At 43.5% G+C, this 17579-nt stretch overlaps 1 protein-coding gene and 1 long non-coding RNA gene across 3 annotated transcripts in view; one reads left to right on the top strand and one right to left on the bottom strand.

Annotated features, from left to right (window-relative positions):
• The window catches only part of DEUP1 (deuterosome assembly protein 1), a 58013-nt gene that overhangs the window by 33704 nt on the left and 6730 nt on the right, over positions 1 to 17579 (top strand). For both annotated transcript variants that reach the window (XM_081197374.1, XM_081197373.1), the window contains exons 10-11: positions 449 to 646; positions 5403 to 5602. In XM_081197374.1, coding sequence (XP_081053500.1) covers positions 449 to 646; positions 5403 to 5602 — 398 coding nt within the window. The remainder of the gene's footprint in view (positions 1 to 448; positions 647 to 5402; positions 5603 to 17579) is intronic.
• LOC308588848 lies at positions 1713 to 17574 on the bottom strand. The gene is made up of 2 exons (XR_014008926.1): positions 17015 to 17574; positions 1713 to 2652 (listed from the first exon to the last, which is right to left on the bottom strand). It is a non-coding gene; the product is annotated as an uncharacterized lncRNA (long non-coding RNA).

Below are 17579 nucleotides of genomic sequence, written 5' to 3'. Positions count from 1 at the left end.
GATGTTGCGCCCGGTGCGGCCGGCCCCCCCTGCACCCCCCACGCTACGCCACTGACTGTGGGGGCCCAGGTAAGCCCCGCCCCACAAAATCGACCACATGACACAGTATACACACCCCATTTGAATGGGAATACCAATCAACTTTGTGGGGGCCCAGCCTCCTCAAATATTTTATTGTGGGGGCTGAAGCCCCCCATGCCCGCTCAGAGTTGGCTCCTATGATTCTTGGCATGGAGGTTTAAGCAAGAGAGGAGGTGGAAAGTGTGAACTCTAAACTGAAACACAGAGAAGCTGGTCTGAATCGTAAGCCTTTCTGAATCTCTGCGCTATCGCTAACACGGCTGGTAGGGTTGCTGTGTTGGAAACGGAGAACCCCAAAAGTTGGTGGTATGTGAAAAAAACGATGCTATCTGCAATGCCAGCGCTCATTCTTCCCTATTTGCTGCAGATAAGGGACCGCCTTTATCAGGAAGAACAGTCCCATCGCTCTGAGGTGGAAAGAATGAGGACGGAAATCTCTGACCTGACAGAAGAGCTTCATCAGAAGGAGATTACTATAGCAACTATCATGGAGAAAGCTGCTCTACTGGAAAGGCAGTTACAAACGGAGTTAGAGATAAAAGAGAAAATGTTAGGGAAACAACAGGTATGCAAACAGAATAAAAAGCAGCGGAGGTCATTTGGTCCTTACGGAGATTAGCACCTATTGACGTTTAAGGAAACGATTGCCTCATAGAATATGGGCAGGGAGTGCCGGGGGGGGGGGGACAAGACTACAGCAGGAAATAAGACCATTTGACATAACGCTAATCTTACACTTATCATACAGAACCAAGCATTCTGGGGTTTATACTCCTAGCATACACATGAAAATCTTTCCAACGTTCCTGCTCATGTCTCTTCCCTATAACCTGCAGTTTCTTAGCAGTATTTGCTGATCTGCATTACTTTTCTGAATTTCTTGTTGAGATTATTTGGGTGCGGCACCCATGGGCGTAGCCAGGATTTTTGTTATTTTGGGGGGGGGCAGCCAAAGTTGTTGAGATTTTTTAAGGAAATCCAAGTTGTCAAGCTTTTCTTGGAAAATCACAGTTAAAAATACCCCGTAAATAGGGCATTGTGGGGATCAGGCTTCTGCTGGGGGCTAGGGGAGAACCTCAGATAATTGAGTACTTTCAATGCTTTTCAAAAATAGTTGTGGATCTAGCACCCTTGGCTATGCCCATGATGACACCTGTAGACCTTGCTAGTTTAAATTGTGCTAATAAGCAATTAACAGCGCTGCTGTTCTTCCTGCACCACCAGAAATTGCAAGGGGAGTCGCGGCTACATGCTTGAAGTCAAATATCTGTGTTAGCATCACCAAATTGACCTCCCCTGAGCGCAAGCCTAGGCAGTGTGTATGGAAGCATATAGATATATACGTGTGTGTGTGTTAACATTTAAATGTGCAGTTCCCCACCTGTGCTCTGAAGTGCTGCTTTTGACACATATTTGCCTTCCTAACCATATGTCGGAACTATTTCAGCATAGTGTGATCCCACCCTGCAGGACCATGTGTGGGAATAACATAAAACCACATGAGCAGGGTCAGTCCCGTGGCCTGCAGCCTAAGACCACACCATGCTGAAGTGTTTGTGTCTGAGTGTAGTGTACCTGAATCAGCTTTCAAAGAGAGGGTGGGGAAATCAAGGGCATATAGCACACCAAGCAACTGTTAAATCACATAAGTTGTTTATATTTATAATTTGGGTGGGCCTCTTTGGGAAGTTACAGCAGAATGGCCACTGATCTTGTCTATCAAAACTTGCTTTTATTTTCCATTCCGCCCACAGGAAATCACTCGCACAGTGTCTAAGCTTGAGGATATTACATGAATCTTTTACACTTGATAGTTTTCATGCTGATTACTTCTTGTCTTTTTCGAAAACACAAAGCATCTTGATATTGAAACAAGAATTTAGTTCGTTGGAATGCTGCACTCCAGAGTGGTGTGTTTAATTAACAAATCTGAGCTGTTCAAGGCCTCCATTTAAAGTTTTTGAAACGTCTGCTAAACTTCCCAACCCCCTTTGCAAATTGTTGTTGTTGTTTAGTCGTTTAGTCGTGTCTGACTCTTCGTGACCCCATGGACCAGAGCACACCAAGTCCTCCTGTCTTCCACTGCCTCCCGCAGTTTGGTCAAACTCATGCTGGTAGCTTTGAGAATACTGTCCAACCATCTCGTCCTCTGTCGTCCCCTTCTCCTTGTGCCCTCAATCTTTCCCAACATCAGGGTCTTTTCCAGGGAGTCTTCTCTTCTCATGAGGTGGCCAAAGTATTGGAGCCTCAGCTTCAGGATTTGTCCTTCCAGTGAGCACTCAGGGCTGATTTCCTTAAGAACGGAGAGGTTTGATCTTCTTGCAGTCCATGGGACTCCTCCAGCACCATAATTCAAAAGCATCAATTCTTCGGCGATCAGCCTTCTTTATGGTCCAGCTCTCACTTCCATACATCACTACTGGGAAAACCATAGCTTTAACTATATGGATCTTTGTCGGCAAGGTGATGTCTCTGCTTTTTAAGATGCTGTCTAGGTTTGTCATTGTTTTTCTCCCAAGAAGCAGGTGTCTTTTAATTTCATGACTGCTGTCACTATCTGCAGTGAATCATCTGCAAATAGAATCATATAATCATAAATAGAATCATACAATTTTGTATGATGATTATGATTAGTAGTAATAACAAAAACAAAATTGGTTAATGCAATTTCTTAAGCACTGCTGGCGCATCCTCTAGACCAGGGGTCAGCAACCTAAGGCCCATGGGCCAGAAGCAGCCCACGGAGGTCGTTTGACCGGCCTACAAGCCGCCCCTGAACCAAGCCAGCCGCTCGCGTGCTGTGCTAAACCGGTGCAGCGCGGCGCAGGAACTTGCTTCCACGGCACCAGAAATTGCATCTGCACAGACGCAGGCACTGGATATCGCGTTTGTGCATGCGCAGGCACTGCAAATTGTGGGCACGCGCACAATCCGGCCCACAGAGGGATCTCCGTGGGACCGATCCGGTCCAGGCAAGATAAACCTTGCTGACGCCTGCTCTAGACAACTTACAGTAAAATGTTAAAAAGCAATCCATCATGAAAGAGCCATTATTTGATAAAAACAGTGGAACAAGACAAACGACTAAGCCCAAGTTATCCCCATCCACATAGGAACATAACTGGGGTTTCAACTTCAGCTGGTAAAAGATGCTCCATGATATACTGGATGTAGCTGGTGGGAAATGGGGTCCAGCAATATATGGAGGGCCACAGCTTCTACCTCTCTGATAAATCAAGGGGGAAATATGGGAATAAACCCTTATTTCCACCATCAAGTGCTTTTCAACCTGGAAAAGAAATGCAGACTCAAAATATTATATTTGTCCTTAACAGCCAGTAATATCGCTTTGGAGAGCCCGCTGGCATTCATGTCTCCCTTTTTTTATCTGCCATTCAATAAAAACCCCAGTGATCAGATAAACCTGCAAAGATGTTTTATCTGAAGAACTGTTTTTGTTAAGGAATGCAAAAACCCACAAGCCTATTACGAGAGAGACTTCAGGTCTGAAGTAAATGGGATGGAGGTTGTAATCCTAAACATACTTTCTAAACTCCAGAGAGCGAGTTCCATCAAGCTCCAACTTCTGAATAAACATCCTTAGGATTGTGCTGTAAATCAGCTTATAGTCAAGTATTCCAGTTTAAGTGTATGGTGAATTAGGCTGTTTATACGAAGTGCTTGACATTCGGATCCAGCACAGTTGAATGATAATGGAGTGTGTGAGAGCAAAATTTGAGCTTTTCCCCTCTTTTAACTCCCACTGAGGTGTGAAGAGTTCATTGCATTACAAAATAAATATATATGTGTGTGTGTCCCTTGCATATTTCATATCCCATCCCATGAAAAACCATCTCCCCTTGTAGTTCTTAGTGTCACTGCAAATCTATGATTTAACTTTGTAGCAACTAAGCAAATTAAACATTTTGTAAAAGTCCCATTGCTTTTTAATGGAAGAGGAAAGTTTGTGTGTGAGAGTTTGCTCTGTTTTAATCAGTGGGATCATGTCTCCTGTTTCCTTAATAAACCGCCTCCAAAATATTTAACATGGCATTGGTTATGCTTTTTAGTCAGCACTTTTATTTTTTTATATATAAAATATTTATTAAAGGTTTTAAACAATATAACCAACTTCACATTCACAACCAAAGGGAAAAAAACACCATCACAGTCAATCAAAAAGAAACCAAAAAATACAAGAAAAACATACGAAGCATACAAAAAAACAGAGAAAAAGCATAAAAAAGACATGAAAAAAAGAAAGATTCAATTTCTTAGATATTATTTCCATAACCCTCTTTCTTGACTCCCTCACATCTCCCTTTTCTGTGTTCTCATTTACAAGATCTTATTCAGCAAAACTTCACCTTCTTTCAAATCTTATTTTATATTATACATTTCAACTATTATGTCTCCAATTTCCCCCCCCTTTATTTATCAATTATTTGAGCTTGATATAATATTGTTCAGATTTCGCCTTTGTTCTTATAAACCAATTTTGCATATTCCTCTCAAATATGTCACTAATGCCATGTTATCCTCATATCCTGCATCATTCTAACATTCATACAGTTTACAATACTTTTGCAAATAGTCTTTAAATTTCTTCCAGTCCTCTTCCACTATCTCTTCTCCCAGGTCTCGGATTCTGCCAGTCATTTCTGCCAATTCCATGTAGTCTATCAGTTGCTTCTGCCATTCTTCCAGAGTGGGCAAATCTTCTGTCTTCCAGTACTTTGCAATGAGTATTTAACATGGCATTGGTTATGCTTTTTAGTCAGCACTTTTAAGGCAATTTTTCTCATTGACACGAGGATATTGCAATTTTATACATAAAGGTTTTGAAGGAATTATGTAGTTACAACTTCAGCATTTTTCTACAATGCTCCCTTTCCGGAAGCATAACTTGAGGGAGCATTATAATGAAAATATTTACAACTCTGGCAGCTAAGGATGTCTTCAGTGCCTCTTTAAGACTTCTGAGGCAAGCAGTTCAAATGTGTTGAGTGATTTGAAAAAAAGAAAATGAAAACACAGTTTGCAGGGTTCATTGAGCAATTGTAATATGGTGCTTTTTTGTGTTACACAGGCTATTATCCTTTCTACCCATTTGTCTTGTTTGCTATTTCTGGAGGCAGTTCTGTGAGGGTTATCATTTACAATAAATGCTGTATGATTACATATGGTAAATAAGCAGTGAAAATATTGCCCCGTGCCTGTTTCTTTGTTGAATTGTGTGAATTCAATTATGATGAAGTTGTAAACAAACTGATCTTTTTTTTAAAAAAAAAAAACATAAAACAAAACAATTCCTTCAACAGATGATAGATTTCTCCAAGAAAGAACACGCGGCCTATTCCGATTCCATCGATAAGCTGGAGCGCGAGAGTGGAATGTTACGCAATGACCTTGCAAAATTGCCAAAGGACAAAGAAATGCCTTTGCGAGTGAACCCCATTATGTACTTTGGAAGAAATTGTGCCAAGCAGACGGCAGTAAAAGTGGAAGAGAAAGAAGAGAGGTAGGTGCATGACAGTACACAAATAACTGCACTTTGTCTCTCCGTAGCTATTCTTTTTTCTTCTCTGATGTCTTCATGGCGGGTGGAGGGGAATTGCTCTGCAACTGACATAAGACAGGGCTCAGCAAACTTACCGTGCCTCAGGCTGGTGTCTCCAGCGCCAATCGCGCCGGGGAGCGCATGCCCATATGTGTGCGCACACGCTATTTCCGGCGCACTTCCAGGTTGGAGGAGCACCGGAAATAGCTTGTGTGCATGTGCACGGGCCTCCTCCGACCCGGATGTGCACAGGAAATAACATTGCACATGTGCACAATTCTTGCACATGCGCACAATGCTTGTGCATGCGCACAAGCTATTTCCAGTGCTCCTCCGACCCAGAAGTGGGCAGCTACACAGTGCAGTGCCGGTAAGAGTGGGCAGCGGGGGTCGCCACGGGCTGGATAAACGAGTCCCTCGGGCCTTATCCAGCCCGCGGACCTTAGTTTGGGGACTCCTGACATAAGAGGTGCCTTGCTGGCCAAATGGTCAACCTGGTCAACTCTCTCTTTCCAATAACAGCTAAACCATATGCCTCTAGCTTGAAGCAGCTGTTTAGCATCAGCATCAGCAGCCTGGATCCTGGCATCTAAGACACAGTTCTCCTTTGCAGCTGTAAAACTGAGGAGGGTGGGAAGGTGCTAGCCTTGCTAAGCACAAAGACTGTTAGGGACTTCAAGGAGCTGGGGACAGCATGCCCTGGGATACTAGAGTCAGACTTGGCATGTGTGTCACCTGCCCACACTTGGAGAATTTGTGAAAGTTGGAAATAAATGTCAGTCTCTCAACATTCCATGCCACACAGTTCTTAACAGGGTTTTGTACAGAATCATTTTGTGCTCTTCAATTAAGGAATGTTGTTTCAATATGAGATCACAGTGGAGAGACACTAACACGGACACAGCGGAAGAATTTACTGCTGTCACTCAGTATGGAGGCATGGTGGTGGGAATTACCGGAGGTCAAGTTGATATTAAAGAAGAAGCTCAGTTGACATTTACTATTAGGAGTAATAATTTGGAAAGTCCTCTTGGACTTTTCATGGGAAAAGGAAATGAGTGATTTTGAGATGCTTTGATTTAAAGGAAATATTGCTTAACAGAAAGTAGAGAAGATGTCGTTCAGCCCAGTCACTGAGATTCAGCGCCAAGGGCCTTCTGGTGGTTCCCTCATTGAGAGAAGTGAGGTTACAGGGAACCAGGCAGAGGGCCTTCTCGGTAGTGGCGCCTGCCCTGTGGAACACCCTCCCATCAGATGTCAAGGAAATAAGCAACTATCCTACATTAAAAAGACACGTGAAGGCAGCCCTGTTTAAGGAAGTTTTTAATATTTAATGCTGTATTAACACTTGTTTGGAAGCCACCCAGAGTGGCTGGGGAAACTCAGCCAGATGGGTGGGGTATAAATAAATTATTATTATTATTATTATTATTATTATTATTATTATTAGTCATTGTGGACTGAATGTCTTAAATGCCTTTTTCTTATGAAATGGAAAATCAGAAGTCCTTTTTATTTTTCTTTATTGTTCTTTTTCCCTTTCCTTTTTCTTCTCTTATTTCCTTTCTTCTTCCTGCTTATTCTCTATCCTCTTATCATGAAAAACTTTAATAAAAGATTTCAACATGCAAAAATATTTTTGTGCCCTGCTGTCTCGTGCAGTTCTTCTTTGGAAATGGAAATGGAGAGTTGGGAAACAATTCTTTCATCAAGGGATAGGACATCTCAGGAGGAAAAGGGAGTCCCTCCACAATCTGTAGAATGCCTGTTACGGTGAGGTGTTATAATGAATGTCCGAGAGCCTCATGGCTTATGTGTCTGTTTTCCATCCCTCCCTCATCCCCTCTGCTTTGGAGATGGCAGCGTATTGAAAGTGAGCTTGACCCCATTTGCTCTTCTCTAATGACACTTCAGGACACTGTAGTTTATTGGGAGGCTCTGTCTGACAGTGCCTTTGCAATTATATCCGTTATAGCAGGGAGCAAGCCAGGGAAGCTGAGCACACTGCTATCCTTCATACGTTAACCAAGGGAGCAGGACATTCCACAACAGTCGGGGGACAATTATAATGTGGTCGTAATGGGTTACATGACCTGAAAGAAAATGCATCTTTGATGGGATTGCTCAGCTCTAGACCTCTGCCAAGGAGAAACAGGGGCCTTGCCCCCTCTTGAGCGGCTCTCCGTTAATGGGTTTCTTTCAAGGCAGAAAAAGGGTGACATAAAAACACAAGAAGAGCCCAGCTGGATCAGAACAAGGACCCACCTCTAGACCATCATTCTGGTCTCACAGTGACCAAGCACATGCCAGTAGGAAGCTCACTGTGATGGCCTGGGAATCGGATTCAGAGGCTGAACCTGAGGAATCCCAGCCTGCACAGGACTGGCTGAGCCAGGGCTGGGGCTTGAACCTGAAGGGCCCTCACCTGTGCCGGATCCTCAGGAGCAGACACCAGATGAATCCACTCTGGCTCTGGAGGTGATGGAGGACCCATTGCCTGCAGGTGCTCCACTCTCAGCCCCGTCAGGGGAAGGTGAGGTTGCCTCTGGGTCCAGTCTCTCCTGTCTCTCCTGAGCTGCAGAGACTCAAGGCAGAGAGGCGGAGGGAACTATGTTCTCGCAGGAGGAGTGCTTGCCTCCAGGCCAGGAGAGGCGAGTCACCTGCGGACCTCAGGGCAGATAAAAGCCAGCCAGCCCAGTCCCAGGTTGCGGGAGCAACATCGTTGGTAACCTGTTCCTGCCGGCACCCTGTCCTGCTCTTCTGCCAGAGCTCCTGACCACACCCGACTCCTTGCCTTGTACCCCGCTTCTGCCTTGACGGACAGCCTCCATACCACACCCTTGACCTCGGACTGGACTTGGACCACGCCGCACGGTAATCCCCCAGGACCAGCACACTCACAAGCAGCACGTGAGCACAATTGCGCTCTCCCAGTTGTTAAACTGCATACAATTGCCGCATCAGCTGTTAAACAGAAATATACTGTCTCTGACGTCCAGCACCAAGATGAAGGTCTACCAAGCTTGCATGTTGAGCATGCTGCTTTAGTGTAGTGAGTCATCAGAGACGTGCAACCTCCAGGAGTGACACCTCAATGCCTTCCGCTTGCGCCGCATCAGGAAGATTTTGGGCATCATGTGGCATGACAGAGTCTCAAACAAAGATGTGCTCTTCCAAGCCCACATTCCAAGCATGTTCGGTGCCTGGAGACAGTCAGGTTGTGCATCCGTAGCAGTGAAGAGAGGCGGAATGACTGCTGGGAGGAGCACAGAGAAGAAACACCATGGTGCATCTGCAGCAGCACAGCTAGATACCTCCAGCTGCCCCAGCTGCAACAAAACATGTCTCTCCCATATTGGTCTCTACAGCCACAGCAGGCGCTGAAACCTTCCAACAGTTTGACTTCACCCCCAATGGCACACTCCATCATTTTCTCCCATGCCAGTTGGATGCCAACAGCACTGTCTCTGAGGCTGGCGATCTTGAGCCATAGCCATAGACAGCCTTGCCTTCCATGCATTTGCCTAATCTCATTTCCAAGCCATCCAAGTTGATGGCCATCACTGCATCTTGTGATAGCCAATGCCATAGTTTATTTACTGTATGAAGGCGGGCTGCTTCTTTTTCTGTCCTGGATCCTCCAACCTTTTGCTTCGTTGGATGACCCCAGATTCTAGCATTTTCTAACACAGTGCATATTTTTTTATTATGCCTCTGTCATGTCTCCTCCCCTCTTACTTGCTTTTTCTCAAAACTAAAAAAGCCCATACAAAATAAAAAAAATCCTTCCAGTAGCACCTTAGAGACCAACTAAGTTTGTTATTGGTATGAGCTTTCGTGTGCATGCACACTTCTTCAGATACATGCACATGTACGCTTATACCAAGAACAAACTTAGTTGGTCTCTAAGGCTCCATGATCACTGCAGATGGTGACAGCAGCCGCAAAATTAAAAGACGCCTGCTTCTTGGGAGAAAAGCAATGACAAACGTAGACAGCATCTTAAAAAGCAGAGATATCACCTTCCCAACAAAGGTCCGTATAGTTAAAGCTATGGTTTTCCCAGTAGTGGTGTATGGAAGTGAGAGCTGGACCATAAAGAAGGCTGATCACTGAAGAATTGATGCTTTTGAATTCTGGTGCTGGAGGAGACTCTTGAGAGTCCCATGGACTGCAAGAAGATCAAACCTATCCATTCTTAAGGAAATCAGCCCTGAGTGCTCACTGGAAGGACAGATCCTGAAGCTGAGGCTCCAATACTTTGGCCACCTCATGAGAAGAGAAGACTCCCCGGAAAAGACCCTGATGTTGGGAAAGATTGAGGGCACAAGGAGAAGGGGACGACAGAGGACGAGATGGTTGGATAGTGTTCTCGAAGCTACCAGCGTGAGTTTGACCAAACTGCAGGATGCAGTGGAAGACGGGATTGCCTGGTGTGCTCTGGTCCATGGGGTCACGAAGAGTCAGACACGACTAAACGACTAAACAACAACAAAGGTGTTACTGGAAGGATTTTTTTGATTTTTTTTTGACTACGGCAGACCAACTCGGCTACCTACCTGTAACTAAAAAAGCCCAGTTATTACTACCTTTTCCCCCCTCACAGGGGACTTGCTCTAGCCGTCATCCTGAAGCACTCATCCTGATTTATTTGCAGGGAGATTAGACAATGTTGGCTGTTTAATGAGAACTCGGGTCTGATTTGTTGGCGGAGGCTAGATGACGTTGCATCAAAACATCTTTTCCTTTCCAGAGCATTTTCTCATCACTTTCCTTATCTCAAAAAAGGACTGATCGTTTAGCTATGCAAGGCATTCCAACTACAGTTGCACAACCTGAACCTGCCAATGTGTGACTGAATCCCACCCGGAAACTGTGACAGACTGGAAGGGCCCAGAGTAAATTCCATGACAATCGCATCAGTACTGCCCTACACGCTATTATCAGTTTCACGGCTCCCTCAGAATTGGAAACGTAATCTATACAGCAACTAGTTAATAATGGAAGCACACCGTTGAGGTCTAGCCATAGACTTGTAGATGAGTAAGAAAATGGCATATATATTAACCCAGCTATGAAGCTTTTATGATAACTCCTGATGAAACACATGGGCGTGTGTGTTTTATTCCTATTAAATTGCCTTGGATTGTCTTAAACACCTGCTATTTCTTGCTTTTAGGCCTCTTGCTAGGATTTCTTCGAAATAATAACCAATTTGTCTTACCTCTGCATTCTGCAAAGGTGGTGCAACAAGCTTCGCCCCTCGTAAACCTCAGAGGTCTGGCATGGGAATTTATTTATTTTTATTTATCTCTGTAGCAATAATTTCTAACTGTTATTGAATTTGGCACAAGGCTCACATGGAAGCTTTCCTGATTCTGAAAACATTTAATGGAAAATCCTTTTCTTCTTCTTCCACAATACAGCTGTACCTTGGATCTCAAAAGACTTGCGAGTCAATCGTTTTGGGTCCCAAACGCTGCAAACCCAGAAGTGATTGTTCCGGTTTGCAAACGTTCTTTGGAACCCGAACGTCCGACACAGCTTACATGGCTTCCGATTGGCTGCAGAAGCTTCCTGCAGCCAATTGGAAGCCACACCTTGGTTTCCGAACCGTTTCAAAAGTTGGATTCCATTTGACTTCCAAGGTACGACTATACTAATTTTCCATTTGTATATGGCAGAAACAGGGAGCATCTACCCATTGGGGAAAACTACCAAGTTCTTTATCCCAGCCTGGGATGAAGGAGATCAACTTTGTCTGGGATTTGTGAATCTTATTGAAGCTCAAGCTTTTTCTTAGTTCATTAAGGGCATTTCTTAAGAGATTACCTCAAAAAGAATATTGTATGCGTTATTGCAGATTCTCTAAAATTGAATTGCAAGATGAGAAAGAACAGATATTATACGATCTCCTTAGTCTCATGTTGTGGGATAGCCAGCCTCATATAACCAACATGTCTAGTTAGTGCATGAAGGGGTTAATGTCATAGAGCAGGCTGTCCTGCCAGGCCACTTGTAATCAAGCCTACTTTTGTATTAAGTCTACTTGAGATGCTCAGCGTGTGGAGAGGTTTGAGCTGGTTGTTCCCTGACTCTCTTGAGTTCCTATACCAATGATCTAGAAACTTACACCATTTTGTAACTAAGCTAAGTTCTACTACCTGCACAACTTTTCGGAAGCGCATGAACCTGACCTTTGAAGCGTTTGTAAGTAAGCCCATTTTTAACTTGCCAAACATGTCTTTTCCTATGCTGGGAGAAGGTAGAAACTTTGGAAAGAAACTTTTTAAGGGGACCTTTTGGAACTCACTTGGAGGGGCATATATTTTAAAGGTCTAACAGCCAATACAGTGGTACCTCGGGTTAAGAACTTAATTCGTTCTGGAGGTCTATTCTTAACCTGAAACTGTTCTTAACCTGAAGACCACTTTAGCTAATGGGGCCTCCCGCTGCCGCCGCGCCGCCAGAGCACAATTTCTGTTCTCATCCTGAAGCAAAGTTCTTAACCCGAGGTACTATTTCTGGGTTACTGGAGTCTGTAACCTGAAGCGTCTGTAACCTGAAGCGTACGTAACCTGAGGTACTACTGTATTTCTACACTTTGCTTTGCTGCATGTCTTCTGGTTTTTTAATCTCTACTGGGGTCGTCCCAAACTTGGACCTTGGCATCCAGAAATTCTCTTTTCTATATTTTCCCCACCAAAACATATTGTATACTGGATCTGCTCTCAGAGCCATATATCTAAGGTTATCCAGCCCAGAACTATGTACAATATTTCAGAAGAGGTCTTTGATGCTAAGTCAGGTGCTTCCAAATCTTAGAAATAGACATAACCTTTTGTGTCATAGCCACATAAACTTTTGGATGGGACAGTCCATCAGCAAAAGGACCTCCCCTAATGCAACAGAACTCCCACCGCCCTGCTTCTCAGCACTACTTTGGATACAACCTTTTGTAATATATTATCTTGATTCTCCCCCTTGCTTTTCATTTTACAAGCCACAGAGAATATGTTAATACTGTCTAATAAAAAAAAAATTAAGCGAGGGCCAGAGAAACCAGTGTGAGATGTAAACTGCTCAGCAGGAGATTATTTTAATAAGCATCTTGAACTACACCTGCCATCTATCATCTCTTTCTCTCCTGCCAGTTTCAGTTTTTTAAAGTTTCATTAAAAGTGTTTCAATGCTTTTTTTGTGATTTTTAGTGCTCCCCATTGAGTCGACATGAAAAGCTGCAGCATTTCAGATGGTACTGAATAAATTAATATCACATTAAACTCATACGCGCCATGAAAGAGCAGCGCAATATATAACAATATCCTGAGCTCAGTGGAAAGAAATAATTTGTAAATATATCTCTGGCTCGTTCATTTTTAGCCAGTCGCCCACTGAATTACCTTAAATGTTTCATAAATACTGACACACACAGTTTAAAAATAATCCTGAATTGCTCACTTAAAACGAAAGAGGAAGGTATGAAATTTGGATAAGATGAAATATTTTAAATGGTAGGAAGAAGAGGAGAAATTCATTCTAGTTTGGCTTTTACGGCAAAGCTATTTGCTCTTTCCAAAACAATATGGAAACTGAAAGACAGCTGTGCATTGAAATTCACATTTCCCTTACATTTTGTAGTGTAGTTCTCTAACCAAATAAGATGTAGAAAATTGTGCATATTGTGGGAACGTGTGCATCAAAATGCATATATTTGTAAAGGCGACATATAAAAATGAATTATTTTAGGGGAAACTGCTTGCAAAAATGTTCACGTAAGGAAAAAATCACACTGATTTTTTAAAAATTAAAACAAAGACAGAGGACCAAAATTTCACAGGGGAAGGAGTAAAAAGAAAAAGTAACTTGACTACGATTCTGCGAGGTAGAAATATGTCAATATGTGAAATGCCTGAGAATTTGTACTGGGGCCATGTGAAACATGAGTGTTCATTGGACAGGCCCTGAGTCTGAGATGCACCAGAGATGTGAGCTCAGTTGAGGACCTGTAAACCCATAAAAACTTCCAGAGAGTGCTGATTTGGGGGGGGGTATTGGCTTTGCAGTTTCCCCCAATAATCCATCTGAGCCTTGCTACCCTACAGATCTTCTGCTGCTGTCGAACTCCAGTGATTTCTCGCCTTCCAAAGTCGCTTGAATTCCTAGCACTCATTCCTTTCTCGCACAACACCCTCTCTGCCCATTGATGGGACTTGTCAGAGCAACGCAAATGGTTACTTGTCTTCCAAATCCAAGCTGAACCCCAGCTGAAATCTTACCAGAATTCCTTTACCTTTGCTTGAACATCCCATGGAACATCCCACCTGCACCTGGTCCTCAGAATTTGTGCAGCAAAACTGCCCTACCTCAAACATCTCCCAAGAAGAAGAAGAAGAGTTGGATTTGATATCCCACTTTATCACTACCCGAAGGAGTCTCAAAGCGGCTTCAAAGAAGTGTGACTAGCCCAAGGTCACCCAGCAGCTGCATGTGGAGGAGCGGAGATGTGAACCCGGTTCACCAGATTACGAGACTACCGCTCTTAACCACTACACCACACTGGCTCCCAAGAGGCTACTAATTCCTTTTCCTTTGCAAAATAGGGCCAGGCTGATTGGTAGACAGAAATGTATATGGTAAATTCACTTACCTGGATTGTGCAACACCATTCTCTGATCTGGGGGTAGCAAAATCTTAACAACTGGTTGTCAGAATGTGCAAGGATTTCCTATGTGGGCTATGGACCTCTTGGTTATTCCATAGACCAGGGGTCTGCAACCTTTAAGACAAAAAGAGCCACTTGGACCCGTTTCCGAAGAAAAAAACACCTGGGAGCCGCAAAAACATTGCAACATTTAAAGCATGCACGCCGCTGCCCTCCGATCTGACAGCGGGCGGGAAGGTGACGTCGGGACGGTGCGTGACTAACGCACGCACTGCCCCCATGCAGCGTCACAGCCAGTACAGCGCCTGCCACAGTGGGGAGTGTCGGGGCGCACAATGCCCTCCCCTCGCTAGTATCCGTCCCGGAGCCGCGGCAAAGGTGTAAAAGAGCCACATGCGGCTCCGGAGCCGCGGGTTGCAGACCCCTGCCATAGACTATTGTGAGTTGCATAAAGTTTCATTGGTTGACTTTGGGAGTGTGCTGTGATGAGAATAAGGTGCCACAACTGGGTTGTTGGTAGAGCACACAATCCAGACTTAATTGTTAAAACCACAGCAGGGATCGCTAGGCAAATATGAATATGGGTTGATTTAATGCGGATGTCAGGTCCATATAGTTTATCTACAAATTGTGGTGCCTCAACATGAAAATTCATACATAGTTTTAAACATATGCCGGAAATCCTAGTATCTAGGTTCTGGTTTTGTAAATCAGGAAATGCACCAATATTTTCCCCCAAAAGCCTCAGTTATATTATCAAGCATCAAACAGAAGCAGACAAATCAAGCTATTGTTGCTAGCTTGTTTTGACTCTAGGGTATATTTTATTTTATTGCGGACATAAACCATGTTTTTCTATTTTAATTTGCTGTTCTGTTTCCATGGCAATTATGCCAAGGAATGAAGGGTAAAAGGATATCTTTGAGATAGTAAAAATAGAAAACATGTGGTGAGGTTTTTTGGGGGAAATGAGTTGGTAATTGGCAATTTCCAGATGCCATGCTAATGTCTTTGTGCTGTTTATGTTTATGTGTCTTGGTAACATTTGCCCAGTGGAAAGCAAAAATAAAAAAATAAAAATTGAGTCAATGCTAGTAACTTCACAATTGTTTCCTTCAGTTTGTCGCTGTATAGAATCAGAAGTGTGTAATCTCCAAGAAAGCCTCAGTGGGAGATTTGCAGCAGGCATTACTGAAGGCTAACACTCACTAAGGAGGGGAAAGAAATTGAATTTGGTTCACATTTAAAGCCAAATCAAATGTGCATGTTCTTAAACAGTGTAAGAACCGAAGCACAGCCAGCCTTTGAAATTTGCACTTATCTGAATTTTACAATGCATCTCTCCAAACAGTGTTTACAATGGGGGGGAGGGGATGTGCATTAAAAAATGAATAAGTGAAAATGACATGCAAAAAAAGTATTAGGAAAAAATGCCTTCAAAATGCATACACAATTCAAAACTGAATACAAAAATATGTTTATTAGGATAAAATACTGAAGAATTTTCATGAGGATTTCTCTTCAAAAATTCACAAATTGCTGCAGGAATGTGGAGAACTGATTTTAAGACTGAAAAAAAGGAAAGCGGAGAGAACAGAAACTGACAGATCGAGCCCTACAACTTACTCGGCAGAAACTGATTAGAAATAACTTCAGAATAAACAGTAGAAAGTGCCTCTCCACTGAATAATTATTTTATTTTATTTTATTCATTCATTCATTCATTCATTCATACCCTGCCCATCTGGCTGGGTTTCCTCAGCCACTCTGGGTGGCTTCCAACAGAAAATTAACGGCACAGTAAAATGTCAAACATTAAAAACTTCCCTAAACAGGGCTGCCTTCAGATGTCTTCTAAAAGTCAGATAGTTGTTTATTTCCTTGACATCTGATGGGAGGGCATTCCACAGGGTGGGCGCCACTACCAAGAAGGCCCTCTGCCTGGTTCCCTGTAACCTCACTTCTCACAGTGAGGGAACCACCAGAAGGCTCTCGGCGCTGGATCTCAGTGTCCGTGCTGAACGAAGGGCGTGGAGACGCTCCTTCAGGTATACTGGGCTGAGGCCGTTTAGGGCTTTAAAGGTCAGCACCAACACTTTGAATTGTGCTCGGAAACGCAGTTAGGGCCAGATTAAGCATGATATTTGTTACAGGGGTGGGCACTGCATAGTGGTTTATTAACTCAAATGGAAGAACTTGGGGAATTGGACATACAAAAGGCCTCAGGCTCAATCCCCAGTTAAAAGGCTCTCCAAGAGTTAGGCAAGGCGCCCTGGCGATTGTCAAAGGGGCATGCCAGCACAAAGGCCCCCCAGGCCCTTGCCTGTACTAGATTCTATGGGCCAATGGTCTGACTTAATACATCCGTACAATTTAAAATTGGCTGTGAATACTTTGGCCTTCCCATGGCATTTCCATTCAAATCTATGGTCAGCATCTTGCATATGGCATGAAAACGTTGGACTGCAAATTGTGGGAATGTTCAGGGATGCAGGAGAGGATATATTGTCTGATAATAGCCTTTCCAACTTCTGTTAACAAGTTCACAATTTAGCAGAGTAACATTCCCCCTTTTAAACTTGCAGCCGATGCGTTCGCTCAGGCTTGCTAAAGCCTCTATAATAACTGTTCTGGTATTTCCCCCTTATTCCCTCATAAAAGATAAGAAACAACAGTCTTCTATAAAAGTATAAAAAGAGTTTACTTGCATATCATTCTGTTCACAATAGGATCCCAGAAGGTAGACTTAGCTTAGAAAAGTAACATAGACCTAGAATCTATCTCATAAGAAGACAGTCCCTTTGTCCTCTCTTGGCTGGAGCCAAGAGAGCATCTTTGGCTAAGCAGATGTTGCTTCTTCTATGCATGTAGTGAAAGAGTGAGAGATGGCTGCCCTGCCCTGTGCTTTTGTCGTTACCTGCACAGGTGAGGCCACGCCCACCTCTAGTCACATGCAGAGGAAGTCTGTCCCAGCCCAGAAGGAAACAGGAAGTTTATCTGCTGCCTGGACAAACATTTCTACCCATGTGTAAACATGTTCACTCTAGGAATGTTCTACTTGACTGCTCTTGTGTTTCGCATCCCACACAAATTTGGCAAAAGTCAAGCCAAATTTCAAAGTTGAGTGCTTCTTCTGCCCTCCAGCCCAGAAGGGGGCCTCACTCTGAGTTCTGTAAAGCCACGTTCCATGGGTCATTTTGTAAAAGACTGTTTCATGTCAGCAAATATTTCATGGCAGTAAACCAGCTTGTAAACCTTTTAATTCCTCTTTTA

Source organism: Podarcis bocagei (assembly GCF_964188305.1).
Source record: "Podarcis bocagei genome assembly, chromosome: 6".
Lineage (NCBI taxonomy): Eukaryota > Metazoa > Chordata > Lepidosauria > Squamata > Lacertidae > Podarcis > Podarcis bocagei.
Note: the sequence above shows the minus strand (reverse complement) of the source record. Positions and strands in the feature narration are given on the sequence as shown.